The sequence below is a fragment of the Pristiophorus japonicus genome, chromosome 32 (genome assembly GCF_044704955.1).
Source record: "Pristiophorus japonicus isolate sPriJap1 chromosome 32, sPriJap1.hap1, whole genome shotgun sequence".
In the NCBI taxonomy this organism is placed as follows: Eukaryota; Metazoa; Chordata; class Chondrichthyes; family Pristiophoridae; genus Pristiophorus; species Pristiophorus japonicus.
The window spans coordinates 7587887-7605140 of NC_092008.1; the positions used below are offsets into that span (position 1 = coordinate 7587887).

The window sequence follows — 17254 nt, forward strand, 5'->3', positions numbered from 1 at the left end:
ACTGGAGAAATTAGTGGGACTGAAAGCCGATAAATCCCGTGGACCTGATGGCTTACATCCTAGGGTTTTGAATTCGATGGCTATAGAGATAGTGGCTGCATTTGTTTTCATCTTCTAAACTGCCATAGATTCTAGAATGTTTCCTGTGCATTGGAAGGTAGCAAATGTTATCCCCACCCCCCTATTTAAGAAAGGAGGGGGAGAGAAAACGGGGAACTACAAAGCAGTTAGCCTGATATCAGTAGAAGTTAGCTAGAATATATTAGTCAGGACTTGGTAACAGGGCACTTAGAAAAAAATAATAGGATTGGGAAGAGCGAACACAGGGTTTAGAGAAACATAGAAAATAGGTGCAGGAGTACGCCATTCGCCCCTTCGAATCTGCACCACCATTCAATAAGATTATTGCTGATCATGCAACTTCAGTACCCCATTCCTGCTTTCTCGACATACCCCCTGATCCCGTTAGCCCCAAGGGCCATATCTAACTCCCTCTTGAATATATCTAACGAACTGGCATCAACAACTTTCTGTGGTAGAGAATTCCACAGGTTAACAACGCTCTGAGTGAAGAAGTTTCTCCTCATCTCGGTCCTAAATGGCTTACCACTCATACTTAGACTGTATCCCCTGCTTCTGGACTTCCCCAACATCGGGAACATTCTTCCTGCATTTAACTTGTCCAATCCCGTCAGAATTTTATATGTTTCTATGAGATCTCCTCTCATTCTTCTAAATCCCAGTGAATATAAGCCTAGTCGATCCACTCTTTCTTCATATGTCACTCCTGCCATCCCGGGAATCAGTCTGGTGAACCTTCGCTGCACTCCCGCAATAGCAAGAATGTCCTTCCTGAGATTAGGAGAACAAAACTGTGCACAGTATTCAAGGTGAGGCCTCACCAAGGCCTTATACAACTGCAGTGAGACCTTCCTGCTCCTAAACTCAAATCCCTTCCATTCCATTTTGCTTACAGCTACCAGTCCTTCTTTTCATTGTGGACCGTAACCTGTAGGAATATTGTACAGTTCTTAATCATGAAAACCCCCTCACAATCAGTAGACAGACGAAATTCTCATTCCTATCTAGGCCTCCAATCATTTTGAAAGGGAAATCAGGTTTGTCGCATCTGATTGAGATTTCTGAGGTTGTAAGTAACAGAATAGATAAGGGGGAGAGCAGTAGATGTGATATATTTGGATTTTCAGAAGGCATTCAATAAGGTACCACACAAGATGTTACCAAACAAAAATTAGGGCCCATGGGATTGGTCGTAATATTCCAGCATGGATTGAGGATTGTTTAACGGGGGGAAAAAAAACAGAGAGCAGGAATACAACAGTCATATTTGGGTTGGCAGGATGTAACTAATGGTGTACCACAAGGATCAGGGCTTGGGTCTCAGTTATTCACAATCTATATCAATAATTTGGATGAGACTTCCGAATGTACTATATACAAGTTTGTTGATGATACAAAGCTAGGTGGGAAAGTAAGCTGTGACGTTGATGCAAAGAGGCTTCAAAGGGATATAGACAAGATAAGTAAGTGGCCAAGATCATGGAAATTGAAAGATAATGTGGAGACATGGGAATGTGTCTACTTTGGGGAACAAAATGGAAGAGTGGAGGGTTATTTAAATGGTGAGAGATTGTGAAAAGTTGGTGTTCATAGGGACCTGGATGCCCTTTTATACGAATCACTAAAAGATAACATGCAGGTACCAAAGGAAGGACATACATGGCATTGAGGGAATGCAGCGAAGGTTCACCAGGCTGATTCCTGGGATGGCGGGATTGTCACGTGTGGAGAGATTGAGTAAACTATGCCTATATTCTCTAAAGTTTAGAAGAATGATTGAAACATACCAAATTCTTACAGGGCTTGACAGCATAGACAGGGAGGATGGTTCCCCTGGATGGGGTTTCTCGAATACGAGGTCACAGTCTCAGAATAAGGGGTCGGCCATTTGGGACAGAGATGAGCAGAAATGTCATCACTCAGAGGATGGTGAATGTTTGGAATTCTTACCCCAGGGGTCTGTTGAAGCTCATTCGTTGAGTATAGTCAATACAGAGATCGCTAGATGTTTGGATATTAAGGGAATCAAGGCATATAGGGATAGTGCATGACAGATGGGTTTTTACTACAATCCAGTAGGTGCACGGTCAACCTTACCGATATTATCTTTTCATTCCAGTTTATTTAATTGCATTTAAGTTCCACAGCTGCCATGGTGAGATTTCAACTCAGGTCTCTGGATCATTAGTCCGGGCCTCTGGATTACTAGTCCTGTAAAATAACCACTATGCTGCCGTACTTGATTATTTAAAGTGTCAAAGATCCTGCATGCGTTTTTTGCAATCTTATCAAGTTGTATTTCAAGGAGTAGTATACGTAAACAATTAAGTCTGTCGATCTGCACCCTATTTAAAATTGCACCATTCAGTTTATATTGCCACTCCTCATTTTTCCTCCCAAAATGTATCACTTCACACTTGTTAAATTTTACCTGTCGTGTGTCTGTCCAATTCAGCAGACGTTCTATGCTCCCCTGAACTCTGCTCCCCTCCTCACTGTTTACTACATTTCTGAGTTCCATATCATCTGCAAACTTTGAGATTATGCCTTTAGACATGTCCAGGCCATCATGCTCGATCAGAAGAAGCCCTGCCATTAATATAGAACCATGATTGAAAGGGGTTAACTGAAACTGGTTGTTCACTTACTGTAATTAATGTCAGTCTCCACGGGGTAACAGAAACTGTTTGTTCAGTGACTGTACCTAATGTCAGTCTCCACAGAGACTAATTGTATCAGTGCAGATTTTACATGTTCTATTAAAAAAGGACTCCTTTCAATGTGTTTTCCCATAGTGTCAGTGTGAGCATCCCCTTCAGCACTATCAGGGGTGTGCATGCTGCTCCACAGAAAGGGAGACAGAATCTGAAAAAACTGGATCAGAATGATACAGCAATGGATCGGAATCTGAAAACAGTGCATTGGAATATTACAACGATGGACAGGAGTTTCATCTTGCTTTTTAACGTTCTTGTTGAAAATTATGATAGATTGCCATTAGAATTGCGAATCAGTGGTGTACTTCAGATTATTGAATACCTTTACTATCCGCTCCTTGCTGCTGTTGGTGTTCCTGGTAAGTCTCTGTGCCCAACTGTTAACTCTGCAAACCTTTGCTAACTGTATCACTGTCCTTGTAATTTACTCTCCCCTCTTTGCTGCTATCGGTGTCCCTGGTAATTCTCTATAACCGACTATTAGATTTGTAAACCATGAATAACTGCATTACTGTGTGTGTCATTTAAATCTTGGAGCACCCAAGTCATTGCCTTCAGTCCTCGTCACAAACTCGGTTATCTATCAAACAACTCAGCCCCCTCACTGGCAAATGTCTGAGGCTGAACGAGACTGTTCAAAACCTGAGCGATCTATTTGAACCTGAGCAGAGTTCCGAACTCATATCATATGAAAGCAAAACAATGCAGATGCTGGAACCTGAAATACGAACAGAAAAGGCTGGAAATCTCAGCGGGTCAGGCAGCATCTGTCGAGTGAAGCAGATGTAACATATCAGTTCGTTCACCCTTCGTCAGAAGTGGCAAATTTTCAAAATGAACAAATTGTTAAGGATCACTGAAAGGAGGAGGGGAGAAAAGAACAAAATGGATGATCTGTAATGGGGTGGAAGACAGGAGAGATTTGAGAGACCAAAGGCATGATGGGCCAACTTGAGATGATAGTATCGGAAGTTAGAAAAAGATTAGCTGAGATAGAATGCAAAGGGGAGGATAATTATAAGCTGCCATGGGAAACAAAGTGAGAGAAAAAAATATATCAGAGTAAAATATGGGTAAAGTTTAATCTCTAAAATTGCTGAACTCGATTTTGAATCCAGAGGGCATAAAAGTTCTTAAAGGAAAGGTGAGGTTCCTCGAACTTGCATTGAACTTCATTGGAACAGTGCAGGAGTCAGAGGATGGACCTATCAGGGTGGGACTGGAGTCGAGAATTAAAGTGACAGGCGAATGGTTGTTTGGGGTCACACATACCGACTGAATGAAGGTGTTCTAAAAAGCAGTCAACCAATTTGCATGTGGTCTCCCCAATATTGCGGGGACCATATCGTGAGCAGCAAATATTGTTTACTAAATTGAAAGAAGTACATGTAAATCGCAGTTTCACCTGGAACGAATATTTGGGGCACTGGACAATAGGAAGGAAAGAGATAAGATGGCAGGTATTGCATCTCCTGTGCTTGCACGGGAATGTACCATGGGAAGAGGAGGTGGTGCTTGACGTGATTGTGGAATGGACCAGGGTGTTGTGGATGGAGCAATCCCTTCAGAATGCTGAGAGTGGGAGGGGAAGATGTGATTGGTGGTGGGTCACGCTGGAGCTAGCAGAAATGGTGGAGGATGATCCCTTGAACGTGGAGGCTGGTGGGGTGAAAGGTGAGGACGAAGGGAGACCTGTCATGGTTCTAAGAGAGAGGGGAAGGTTCCAAGAGGGAGGGGAAAGTGTGTGAGCAGAGGTCCACGAAGTAGAATAGGCATGGTAGAGAGCCATGTTATCCGTGGGGAATGGGAATCCTTGGTTGAGAAAAGAACGAAGACATTTCAGAGGCAATAGTGTGGAAGGTGGCATCGTCAGAGCAGATGCGATGCAGATCAAGCAACTGGGAGAATGGAATGGAGTCCTTACAGGATTCCAGGTGGGTGGAAGTGTAGTCCAGGTAGCTGTGGGAGTCAGTGGGCTTAAAGTCAATGTTTGTCAATAGTCTATCACCAGAAATGGAGACAGAGAAGTCGAGGAATGGAACGGAAGAGTCGGAGGTGGATCATGTTATGCTGAGGGAAGGGTGGAAATTGGATGCAAAGTGAACAAAATGTTCAAGTTTAGGGCGAGAGCAAGAAAAGGTATGGATACAGTCATCAATCTATCGGAAAACCTTGGTGTGGGAGGGGACCGGATTTGGAGTGGAAAAAATATTCCACATCTTCCGTGAACAGAAGGCATAGCAAGGACCCATGCAGGTTCGCGTAGCAACACCTTTAATTTGGAGGAATTGAAGGGAGTTAAAGACGAACTGTTCAAGATGACAACAAGTTCAGTCAGGTGGAAGAGGGTGTTGGTGGTGGGGAACTGATTGGGCCGCTGCTTGAGGAAGGAGCAGAGCGCCCTCAGGCCATGCTGGTGGGCGATGGACATGCAGAGGGATTGGACGTCCATGGTGAAAAGGAGATGGTTGCTGCCACAAAACTGGAAACTGTTAAAGTGACAGAGGGCATCGAAGGAGTCGCAAATGTCGATGAGAAGAGGGAGCAAAGGGGGAAAAAGTAGAGTCGACAAAGGAAGCAATCCATTCCATGGGTCAAGAACAGCTGCAACGATGCGTCTATCGGGTAAGTCCTGTTTGTGGATCTCGGGAAAGAGGTAGAAGTGGGCTGAGCGGGTTTGGGGAACTATGAGGTTGCTGGCTGTGGAGGTAAGGTTCCAGATGAGATGAGGTCAGTGACGGACTGGGAAATGGTGGCTTGATGTTCGGTAGTGGGGTCAGAGATTACGAGATCAGCCTCTGCAAGATAGAGGTCGGTTCACCAAACAGCAGCACCGCCACCCTTGTCAGTGATAGTGAGTAAGATAGCTGTAGACTGCAGGACGATATCAATGGACTTGTCAGTTTGGCAAAGCAGTGGCACATGGAATTCAATCTGGAGAAGTGAGAGGTAATACATTTGGGGAATGCTCACAAGGCAAGGGAATACACAGTAAATGGTAGGATACTGAGAAATGCAGAGGAACAACGGGACCATGTTGTGCATCCCACAGATCCCTGAAGGTACCAGGACAGGCAGATCAGCTGTTTAAGATGACCTATGGAATGCTTGCCTTTATTAGCCGAGCCAAGGATATAAGAGCAGATAGATTATGCGAGAACTGTAAAAATCATTAGTTAGGCCACAGCTTCAATTCTTGCGTACAATTCTTGTCAGAGCATTACAGGAAATATGTGCTTGAACTGGAGAGAGTACAGACGAGAATTAAAAGGATTTTGACAAAACTAGAAAATTATATCTATGAGCAAATATTGGACAGGCTGGCGCTGTTTTCTTTGGAACAGAGGAGTGTGAGGGGAATCTTCATTGAGGTGTACACAATGATGAAGGGCCGACGTATAGTGGATTGGAAGGAGCAATTTCCAGTAACAGCGAGGTCAGTAACCAGTGGCCATATATTTAAGGTAATTGATAGAAGGATTAGAAGGGAGTTGAGCAGATTTTATATTACCAAGTGTGTGGTGTGGGTCTGGAAATCACTGCCTGAAATGATGGTGGAGGCAGATAATCTTATTACATTTAAAAAGTACTTGTATAGTCATTTGAAGTGCGGAAACCTGCAAGGGTATGAACCAAAACCACTGAAACGTTATTAGGTTGATAACTCTTCGTCGACAGTGGCAGACTTGAAGGGCCGAATGGCCTCGTTCTGTGCTGTAAATTTCTATGATTCTATTAATTCTCACATCCCACGTGCCATTCTGGTAACATCCTCTGCACCCACTCTTATCCTTGACATCATTGATAATATGTCCTTCTCAGAATTAGACGGAACACTCCAGCTGGGGCCGAGCAAATGATTTCTAAAAGGTTGATGTTCGGTAGTGGATTTGTGTTACACCATGTCTCTGTTTTAAAGCCAAGAACTCCGTATGCTTTTTTAACAGCTATCGCAACGTGTCCTAGCACCTTCAAATATTTCTGTAGGGATTCCCCATGTCTCTCTGATCTTGTACCCACTTTAAACTTTTACCGTTTAGTTTAGTTTGCTTCTGCTCATATTTCCTACCAAAATCTATCACTTCACACTTTTCTGTGCCAAATTGCATCTGCCATGTGTCTGCCCAATTCAACAGTCTGTCTGTGACTTCCTGAAATTCAGAATCATTGATTTTATTCTCATTTTATTATTGGATTTATTTGCTTGCAGACTAGGTGTGATGCTGTTACAGCCGGTGTTAATTGCACATGCATAGTTACCCATGAGAAAATGGCTGGCGTTCATCTAGAGCTGCTGCAGTCCATGTGGTGAAGGTGCTCACACAATGCTGATGCTGAAGGAATTTCACGATTTTGAACTAGTGACGATGAAGGAACGACGCGAGATTTGAAGCATATGGTAGCATAGTGCTTATGATGCTTGACTAGTAATCCAGATACATGGATGAATGACTCAGAGTAATCACATACTCGGGGGAATTTTAATTAAATTAAATAAACAAATCAGGATTAAAAAGCAATATCAGTCATGGTAACCATGAAACTAATGGATTGTAGTAAAAAAAAAACGATCTGATTCACTAACGTCCTTTTGGGAAGGAAATGTGCTGTCTTTACCCATTCTGACCAAAATGTGACTCCAGACCACAGTAATGTGCTTGACTCTGAAATGGTCGAGCAAGCCATTCAATTGTATAAGGTGGCTCACCACCATCTTCTCAAAGGCAATTAGGGATAGGCAAAAAAAGCTGGTCTTGCCAGTGATGCCCTCATCCCAAGAATGGATTTAAGGAAAAGTCGATGTCTGCATGATGTGTGACTTTGAGGGGAGAATTAGAGTTCGTGTTGTTTTGTGCTGCAGTCCGAGCTGAATTACAGTCCCTCCCGGGTGCCTCATCCCCTTGATGCCAATTGTAAGCATGCAATTGCTGCCTGGGGGCGGGGGGTGAAAAGTATTTATGGTAAAATACTAAACATAAAAAAACTAACGTTTGCATTTTCGGGATGCAAATCCTTTACTGGACATGTGGCAATGAGTTGGGCCTTGAACACGAGGATGAAAAGTTTAAAATCGAGGCATTATCGGACTGGGCACCGTTGTCGGTCACCGAGCAACGGGCGGGGTGGTTGGGTGAGCTAGGTTTGGAGTGAGTTAGGACACGGGCAGCAGAGTGTTGGCTGAGACAGAAATAGTTGTAATTACTTTTAGATTTAACTCACATCTCCCCACACCTGGAACAATTTACCTCGGAGGATAACAAATGACTGTGAATTGGTTTCAAGCCAAGCCTTTGAGAGGCAAAATCTTAGTCCAATTAATCAGCACGCTGTGATGTTTGATATCTGCCGAGGTCTGCAGACAAGGACGGAGACATTTCTCCGGGCAGTGGAGCTAAACGGGCGGTATCTGATCGGGCGCCCGTTACACTCAGCACCGGATATTTAGTTGTACTGCAGTGAATGACGGATTTCTAGGCATAGGTCTTCAATTATCAACACTATTTTCCAGCAAAGGTGTCTTCGCAACTCTGTGAAGCCACTTCTGTGTCACAGAACTAATCTCAGTAATTCTGCACCATCGACACACCTGTCGTCCCAAAATCCATCGTCCTCTTTAAAAAAAAACATTACGGCTCTACTCGAGATAAGTTTCTCATTGTATAACATGCAATGTGCCTCAAAACAGGAGGGCGGACAAACAGCCAGTAATTGTACAACATGCAGTGAGCCCCTAAACAGCAGGGCGGAGTGACACAGAAACACTGTCACTGTCGTTTTAAAGATAAAGGACAAGTCACATTTGATTTTTAAAGAGACAGAACCAGTAATACGGATTTTTACACAAGTCATACAGGCTTTGTATAGGGACAGGACCAGTCTCACAGGCTTTTAAACGAGACAGGACCTGTCACACAGGCTTTTTTAAAGAAGGGCTAGTCACACAGGCTTTTTGCTGAGACAGTACCAGTCACACAGGCTGTTTAACGAGCCAGGAGCAGTGACATAGGCGCTTTAAAGAGACAGGACACGTCTCTACAATTATACAGGGCATTTGTGATACCACACTTGGTAAACATAAGAACACAAGAAATAGGAGCAGGAGTAGGCCATGCGACCCTTCGAGCCTGCTCCGCCAATTAATACGATCAGGGCTGATCCGATGATGGAATCAGTTCCACTTCCCTTCCCGCTCCCCATAACCCCTTATTCACTTATCGTTTAAGAAATTATATATCTCTGTCTTAAATGTATTGAATGTCCCGGCATCCGCAGCTCTCTGAGGCAGCGAATTCGACAAATTTGCAACCCGCTGAGAGAAGAAATTCCTCCTCATCTCAGTTTAAATTGCACGGCCCCTTATTCTAAGACCATGCCCCCTAGTTATAGTCTCCCCCATCAGTGGAAACATCCTCTCTGCATCCACCTTGTCAAGCCCCCTCATAATCTTATGCATTTCGATAAGATCACCTCTCTTTCTTCTGAATTCCAATGAGTAGAGGCCCAACCTACTCAACCTTTCCTTATAAGTGAACCCCCTCATCTCCGGAATCAACCTAGTGAACCTTCTCTGAACTGCCTCCAAAGCAATTATATTCTTTCACAAATATGGAAACCAAAACTGCACGCAGTATTCCAAGCGTGGCGTCACCAAAACCCTGTGGAACTGTAGCAAGACTTCCCTGCTTTTATAATCCATCAACTTTGCAATAAAGCCGAGATTTCTTTGGCATTCCTCATCACTTGCTTTGGCTGCATACTAACCTTTGCTGTTTCATGCACAAGTAACGCCAGATCCCGCTGTATTGCAGCACTTTGCATTTTTTCTCCATTTAAATACTAACTTTCTTGTGACATTTTTCTGCCTCAACACTTTCCAACATTATACTAAATCTGCCAAATGTGTGCCCACTCACTTAGCCTGTCTATGTCCTTTGGCAGATTTTTTGAATCCTGCTCACACATTGCTTTTCCTCCCATCTTTATATCATCAGCATATTTGGATATATTACACTCGGTCCTTTCTTCGAAGCAGTTAATATAGAGTGTAAATAGTTGGGTTCCCAGCACTGATCCCTGCAGCACCCCATTAGTTGCTGATTGCCAACCCGAGAATTAACCAATTATCCCGACTCTCTGTTTTCATTTAATTAGCCAATCCTCTATCCTTGCTACTCTATTACCCGCAACAACGTGAACTTTTAGCTTGTGCAGTAACCTTTTATTTGGCACCTTGTCAAATTCCTTCTCGAAATCCAAATACACCACACCCACTGATTCCCCGTTATCCACCCAGTTCGTTACATCCTCAAATAATTCCAGCAAATTTGTCAGACATGAGTTCTCTTTCATAAATCCATGCGAACTCTGCCTGACCAAATTATGCTTTTACAAATGTCCCGCTACTGCTTGATTAATAATGGATTCCAACATTTTCCCAGCCACAGATGTTAGGCTAACTGGTCTATAGTTTCCTGCTTTTTGTCTGCCTCCTTTTTTAAAAAGGGGCGTTACATTTGCAGTTTTTCAATCTGCTGGGACGTCCCCAGAATCCAGGTGATTTTTCTAAATTACAACCAATGCATCCACTATCCCTGCCACTACTTCTCTGAAGACCCGAGGATGCAAGCAATCAGGTCCAGGGGGTTTATCCGCCTGTATTCCTATTATCTCACTGAGTACCACCTCCTCAGTGATTGTGATTGTGTTAAGTTCCTCCCACCCCATTTGCCCCTTGACTATCCACTGTTGGGAATTTGTTTGTATCCTCTACCGTAAAGACTGATACAAAATATTTGTTAATAGTTTCTGCCTTGTCCATGTTCCCCATTACTAATTCCCCAGTCTCATACTCTAAGGGACCCGGATTACCTTTAGCCACTCTTTTTCTTTTTATATACCTGTAGAAATTCTTGCTATCTGTTTATATTTAGTGCTAGTTTAATTTCATTATCTATCATCCCTTTCTCATTCATTTTATTGTCATTCTTTGCTGATTTTTGAAAGCTTCCCAATCTTCTGTCCTCTCACTAGTTTTGGCCACTTTGTATGCCTTTGTTTTTAATTGGATACCGTCCTTTATTTCTTTAGTTAAACACAGATGGCTAGCTTTTCTTTGACACCCTTTTCTTCTCACTGGAATATATTTTTCTTGAGAGTTGTGAAATATCTCCTTATATTTATGACACTGTTTATCAACCGTCCTAAACTTTAATCTATTTCCCCAGTCCAATTTAGCCAACTCTGGTGTACTGTGTCCTTGTCTGGTCACCTTACCTAAGTGAAGTGAAGGTTCATTAGATTGGAACCTGGCATGAGGGCATTGCCCAATGTGAACCGTTTGAGTAGATTAGGCCTATATTTCGTAGAGTTTAGAAGAATGAGTGGTAATCTAATTGAAAAATATATAACCCGTAACAGTCTTGACAGGGTTAATGCTGGGCAATCTAAAACACGGGGTCACAGTCTCAGAAGAATGGCTCGGTCATTTAGGATTAAAATAAGGAGATATCTTTTCACTCAAATAGTTGTGAATCTTTGGAATTTTCTATCCCAGAGGCATGTGGATGCTGAGTTTTTGAGTACATTCCTGACAGAGTTCGATATATTTTTGGCAACTAGGAGAATTACGGGATATGAGGATAGTGCCAGAAAGTGGAGTTGTGTTAGAAGATTAGCCATGATCTTGTTGAATGGCAGAGCAGGCAGAATGTGTCAAATGGGCTAGGGGCAGCACGGCCTGACTGCACTGCAATTTGTGTGTGCACTAGGTCCATGCAGCAGAGCAGGTCTCCAGTTGGCCTGGTTAACCCTTGCCACTGGTTAAAGACCTAGCTCTGTCAAGCCCGTGTGATGGCTGATGTGCCACGGTCATCACACGTTAAAACATCCACGCACAGGCATCTTCCACCCCTGGAGTTCAGGACTGGAACATCGGGTGCTGCATTGAAACATCTATGAATTTCAGCCTTCTGCTGTGGAAGCAAGTCATCCTCGTTTTCGGGACGACCTATGATGATGACTCCAGATCGTATTTCGTATCTTCTTCTGCCGCACAGGCGAGAAAAGCGATAGGACAAGTCACACATGTCTTTTGAAAGAGACAAGAGCCGTCACACATGCATTTACGGAGAATAAACTCTAAAAAGACGGGCTTGAAATTCGTCTCCTGATTCTGATCACCTCTTTCAAATCTCCTCCCAATCTTCTCTGTGCCAAGGAGAACAACCTCAGCTTCTCCAGTCTACCCATGAAACTTAAATCCCTCTAAGGGGGCCGCACAGAACAGATAGTTTTGGATCGGTAATTCAGAGCGTAAATTCTAGGCCCTCATATAGTTCTTACAGATTATTAGACCATTAATGTTCATTCACAGATACCAATCTTGTCATGAATATGACACTTTAGAAACTCTTATCTTGCAGACTCCTTTTAATATATTTAATTGTCCATAGTATTGTGAAATATTTAATATGAAATAGTATGGTTTTACCCACATGTCCTAAGAATGTCTACAGATAGCAATCCATAACGTAACTGTGTGCTTTAAGTGCTGGAGACACTTGGTGGAGTCATGAGTCATTGCAGAATACCCAGCCTCTGGCCTGCTGTAGTCGCCACAACATTCATGTGGCTGGTCCAGTTAAGTTTCTGATTAATGGCGACCCTGAGGATTTTGATGGTGGAGTATTCGGGGATGATTTTCCCGTGGACGAAGTTAGACTATCGCTTGTTGGAGGTGGTCATCGTCTGCCGCTTGTGTGGAGAGAATTTATCATAGACATCAGGGATGAGGATTTCAGTTATGTGGGGAGACGAGAGACGCTGGGTTTGGTTTACTTATAGTAGAGACGTTCAGAGGGAGATTGAATAGAAGTGTTCAAAATTATGAGGGTTTGCTCCAATGGCCACAATGTCATGAGCAAAGTTACACTGGTATAAGATTATTGGTAAATTAAACATAGAATCATAGAATGGTTAGAGCACAGGAGGAATCCATTCTTCCCCTCAAGCCCGTGCTGGCTCTGTGCATTCTTGATTACAACCACTTGCTGCATAAACAGTGTTTCCTCATGTCGCCTTTGATTCTTCTGACATTCACCTTGAATATTTTTTACACAATGAGTGGTTAGGATCTGGAATGCGCTGCTTCAAATGCTAGTGGAGGTAGATTAAATCGTAGCTTTCAAAAGGGAATCGGGTAACTACTTGAAATAAAATGAATCAGGGCTACGGGGAGAGGGCGGGGGATTGGGACGACCTGAAGTGCTACTGAACAGAGCTAGCACGGCTTCGGGGGCCGAATTACATCCTTCTGTGCTGTAAACATTCTATGATTCTCCAAATATTTACTATCCCATCCTTGATATTGTTGGTGTTACTAGTAAGTATGTCAGTCCCTATATTATTTCTATAAACCATGTTACACTGTAATATTATTCTTACTATTACCCGTGGGATACTCTCTGATTAATGGTACACTGTGGTTCTAGTTACTGCTTCTTTCTTACAACATGGGTAGTAGTTTAAAATTACTGGAACATCCTTGCTTCTGTTTGTGTCCCTGCTAAGTCTATTTACACAGCAATGTTGCTATAAATAATGTTTATTGTGTTTCTCTCCTTGTCATTCCCAATCCCATCCACGCTGCTGTCGGTTATCGATTCTGAACGTTGTTCAATGTTACCAAGATTCAAATGTTCTATATTTAACTCAGCCGATTATATTGGTCGAGACTCTTTATTTAACGAATTACAGCCTGTTTTCTGCACTCAAAATGTGTAACAGATCAGAATAATGTTGTCTTGGTTCATAAGATTTTTCACCTAATGATGACAGGGCATGGAACTGAAACATTAACTCTGTTTCTCTCTCCACCGATGCTGCGTGACATGCTGAGAATTTCCAAAATGTCCTGTTTCCATTTCAGATTTCCAGCAACCGCAGTATTTTGCAGTTGTTTTCACCCAATGTTCGGTATGGTTATTTACACAGAGACACAGGGAAATTTGCTAGCAGATCATAGGCACAGGTTTACATGTCTGAAATATCCGCTAATCATTCAGTTTATCGCTATTTCCTTTATTGATGCCACAATAAACCCTGTATTCCGCTCCACGGGTAATATACTTGACGATATCAATGAATAATGGTAATGCATTACAGACATCACCCCAAATCTAATTAAACTGTTGCTCTTGCTCCCAGCCTGATATATAATTTTCCTGCTTTTTTTCCCCTCCCTCACAGTGAACTTAGTGACGATTGTGATCCTGTCTCGGGGAAAGTGCGGTCTCTCCAAATGTGTAACTCGATACCTGGTGGCCATGGCAGTGGCCGATCTACTGGTCGTTATCCTCGATCTGATATTGAGGCACATTCCGGTTGTTTATTGGTGGCAGTTTCAATTTGTGCGGTCCCTCCCCATGTGTAATATCCACGCCGTCCTGCTGTATGCAGTCACAGACTGTTCTGTCTGGTTCACCGTCACTTTCACCTTTGATCGATTTGTGGCCATTTGTTGTCAGAAGCTGAAAACTAAATATTGCACCAAGAAAACAGCGGCTGTGGTTCTGGGAACAGTGACTGTACTGAGCGGTTTAAAAAACATTGTCTGGTATTTTATGCTGAACCGTTGGTATTTGCTTGTGAACGTCCCCTGGTTTTGTGTTGTATCAGTGGCTGTTCTGTATTCGCCGGTCTGGACAGCAATCGAGTTCCTACATAATATCCTAACCCCGCGTGTCCCGTTTGTTCTGATTCTGCTGCTCAATACAGTCACCGTCAGACATATTTTAGTGGCCAGCAGAGCCCGCAGGAGACTCCGGGGTCCCAGCAGTGGGGAGAGGCCCAGAGACCCAGAGATGGCGAGCCGCAAAAAATCGATAATTTCACTGTTTGTTATCTCCGGAAATTTCATCCTGTTATGGGCGGTATTTATGTTGTATTCTATATATTACCGGATGTGGTGGTTCGGGTATAAGTCTGTCAAAATACCTGATTATGTAAGTGTACTTGGATTCATGCTGCAGATGCTGAGTTGCTGCACAAACACTGGTATTTATGCCGTGACCCAGGCAAAGTTCAGAGTGCAGCTCAAGAATTTGGCAAAATATCCCTTTACTGTGCTTGTGAAATTCATTAAACGATGAGAAGAAGCAGAGACTTTGGAGCCTCAGACTCCATGTGGTGTGATATTGTTAGCGAGCTGCTCTCCCACGCCCGTCCACTGGGCGAGTGATCCGGGTGAATACTGACAATCGCACACACTACACATGGATCCCTATGAGGGGCCAGTGATTTGGGTGAATATTAACTCACTCACACACTGTCTACACTGGGCTCATTGTGTGAGGCCTGTGATCAGGGTGAATATTAACACACACACACACACACTGTCTACACTGGGCTCCCTGTGTGAGGCCTGTGATCCTGGTGAATATTAACACACTCACTCACACACTGTCTACACTGGGCTCCCTGTGTGAGGCCTGTGATCAGGGTGAATATTAACACACTCACTCACACACTGTCTACACTGGGCTCCCTTTGTGAGGGATCTGTGATCAGGGTGAATATTAACACACTTGGTGACACACTGTCTACACTGGGCTCCATGTGTGAGGCCTGTGATCAGGGTGAATATTAACGCAGTCACTGACACACTGTCTACACTGGGCTCACTGTGATGAGGCCTGAGATCAGGGTGAATATTAACACACTAACTCACACACTGTCTACACTGGGCTCCCTGTGTGAGGCCTGTGATCCCGGTGAATATTAACACACTCACACACACACTGTCTACACTGGGCTCCCTGTGTGAGGCCTGTGATCCCGGTGAATATTAACACACTCACTCACACTGTCTACACTGGGCTCCCTGTGTGAGGCCTGTGATCATGATGTATATTTACACACTCACTCACACACAGTCTACACTGGGCTCACTGTGTGAGACATGTGATCAGGATGAATATTGACACATTCACTCACACACTGTCTACACTGGGCTCCCTGTGTGAGGCCTGTGATCAGAGTGAATATTAACACACTCACTACACACTGTCTACATTGGGCTCCCTGTGTGAAGCCTGTGATCATGGTGAAAATTTACACACTCGGTGACACACTGTCTACACTGGGCTCCATGTGTGAGGCCTGTGATCAGGGTGAATATTAACACAGTCACTCACACACTGTCTACACTGGGCTCACTGTGATGAGGCCTGAGATCAGGGTGAATATTAACACACTAACTCACACACAGTCTACACTGGGCTCCGTGTGTGAGACATGTGATCAGGATGAATATTGACACATTCACTCACACACTGTCTACACTGGGCTCCCTGTGTGAGGCCTGTGATCAGAGTGAATATTAACACACTCACTACACACTGTCTACACTGGGCTCCCTGTCAGAGGCCTGTGATCAGGGTGAATATTGACACATTCACTACACACTGTCTGCACTGGGCTCCCTGTGTGAGGTCTGTGATCAGAGTGAATATTAACACACTCACTCACACACTGTCTACACTGCATTCGCTGTGTGGGGCCAGTGATCAGGGTGAATATTAATATGCTCACTCACACACTGTCTACACTACGTTCGCTGTGTGGGGCCAGTGATCAGGGTGAATATTAACATGCTCACTCACACACTGTCGACACTGGACTCACTGAGAGTGGCAGTGATCCGAGTGAATAACAAAATGCTCATTCACACACTGTCTAATTGGGCTCGCTGTGAGCAGCCAGTGATCCGGGTGAATATTAATAGGCTTACTCGAACACACTTTACACTGGACTCCCGGTGGGGGATGCAGATGAATATTAACACACTCCCTCTCACACCCATTACACCAGCTTCCTTCGAGGGTTCGGTAATCAGTGTGAATATTAACACACTCACCCACACAGTTTTTCCACTGGGCTCACATTGACGGGCCAGTGATCCGGGTGAATTTTAATAAGCTCAGTCAAACAGCGCCTACACTGGGCTCCCAATTACTGACCAGTGATCCACGTGAATATTAACAGGCTCACGGATACATTGTGTACACTGGGCTCACTGTGAGGCACCAGTGATCCAGCTAATGTTAACTCGCTCACTCACACAATCTACACTGGGCTCCCTGTGACGGGCCAGTGCTCCTGGTGAATATTAACACACTAACTCACATATTGTGTATACTGGTCTCCCAGTGAATACTGCTGATCCAGCTAATATTAACACGCTCACTCACACTGTCTGTTCTGGGCTCCCTGTGACAGGCCCAGTGCTCCTGCTGTATTTTAACTAACTCACTCACACAATGTCTACACTGGGCTCCCTATGAGGGGCCAGTGATCTAGGTGAATATTAAGAGGCCCACATAAACAAAGTTTACATTTGGCACGCTGTGAGGGGCCAGTGATCATGGTGAATGACAACACGTTCACTTACACACTGT

The 17254-nt window shown here is 43.8% G+C and overlaps 1 protein-coding gene across 1 annotated transcript; it reads left to right on the plus strand.

Annotated features, from left to right (window-relative positions):
- Nucleotides 1–2946: 2946 nt before the first annotated feature.
- Nucleotides 2947–14947, plus strand: LOC139240607 (probable G-protein coupled receptor 139). The gene is made up of 2 exons (XM_070869161.1): nucleotides 2947–3157; nucleotides 14046–14947. The coding sequence occupies exons 1-2, from the start codon at nucleotides 2977–2979 to the stop codon at nucleotides 14945–14947; spliced, it is 1083 nt and encodes a 360-aa protein (XP_070725262.1). The 5' UTR covers nucleotides 2947–2976.
- Nucleotides 14948–17254: the final 2307 nt, after the last annotated feature.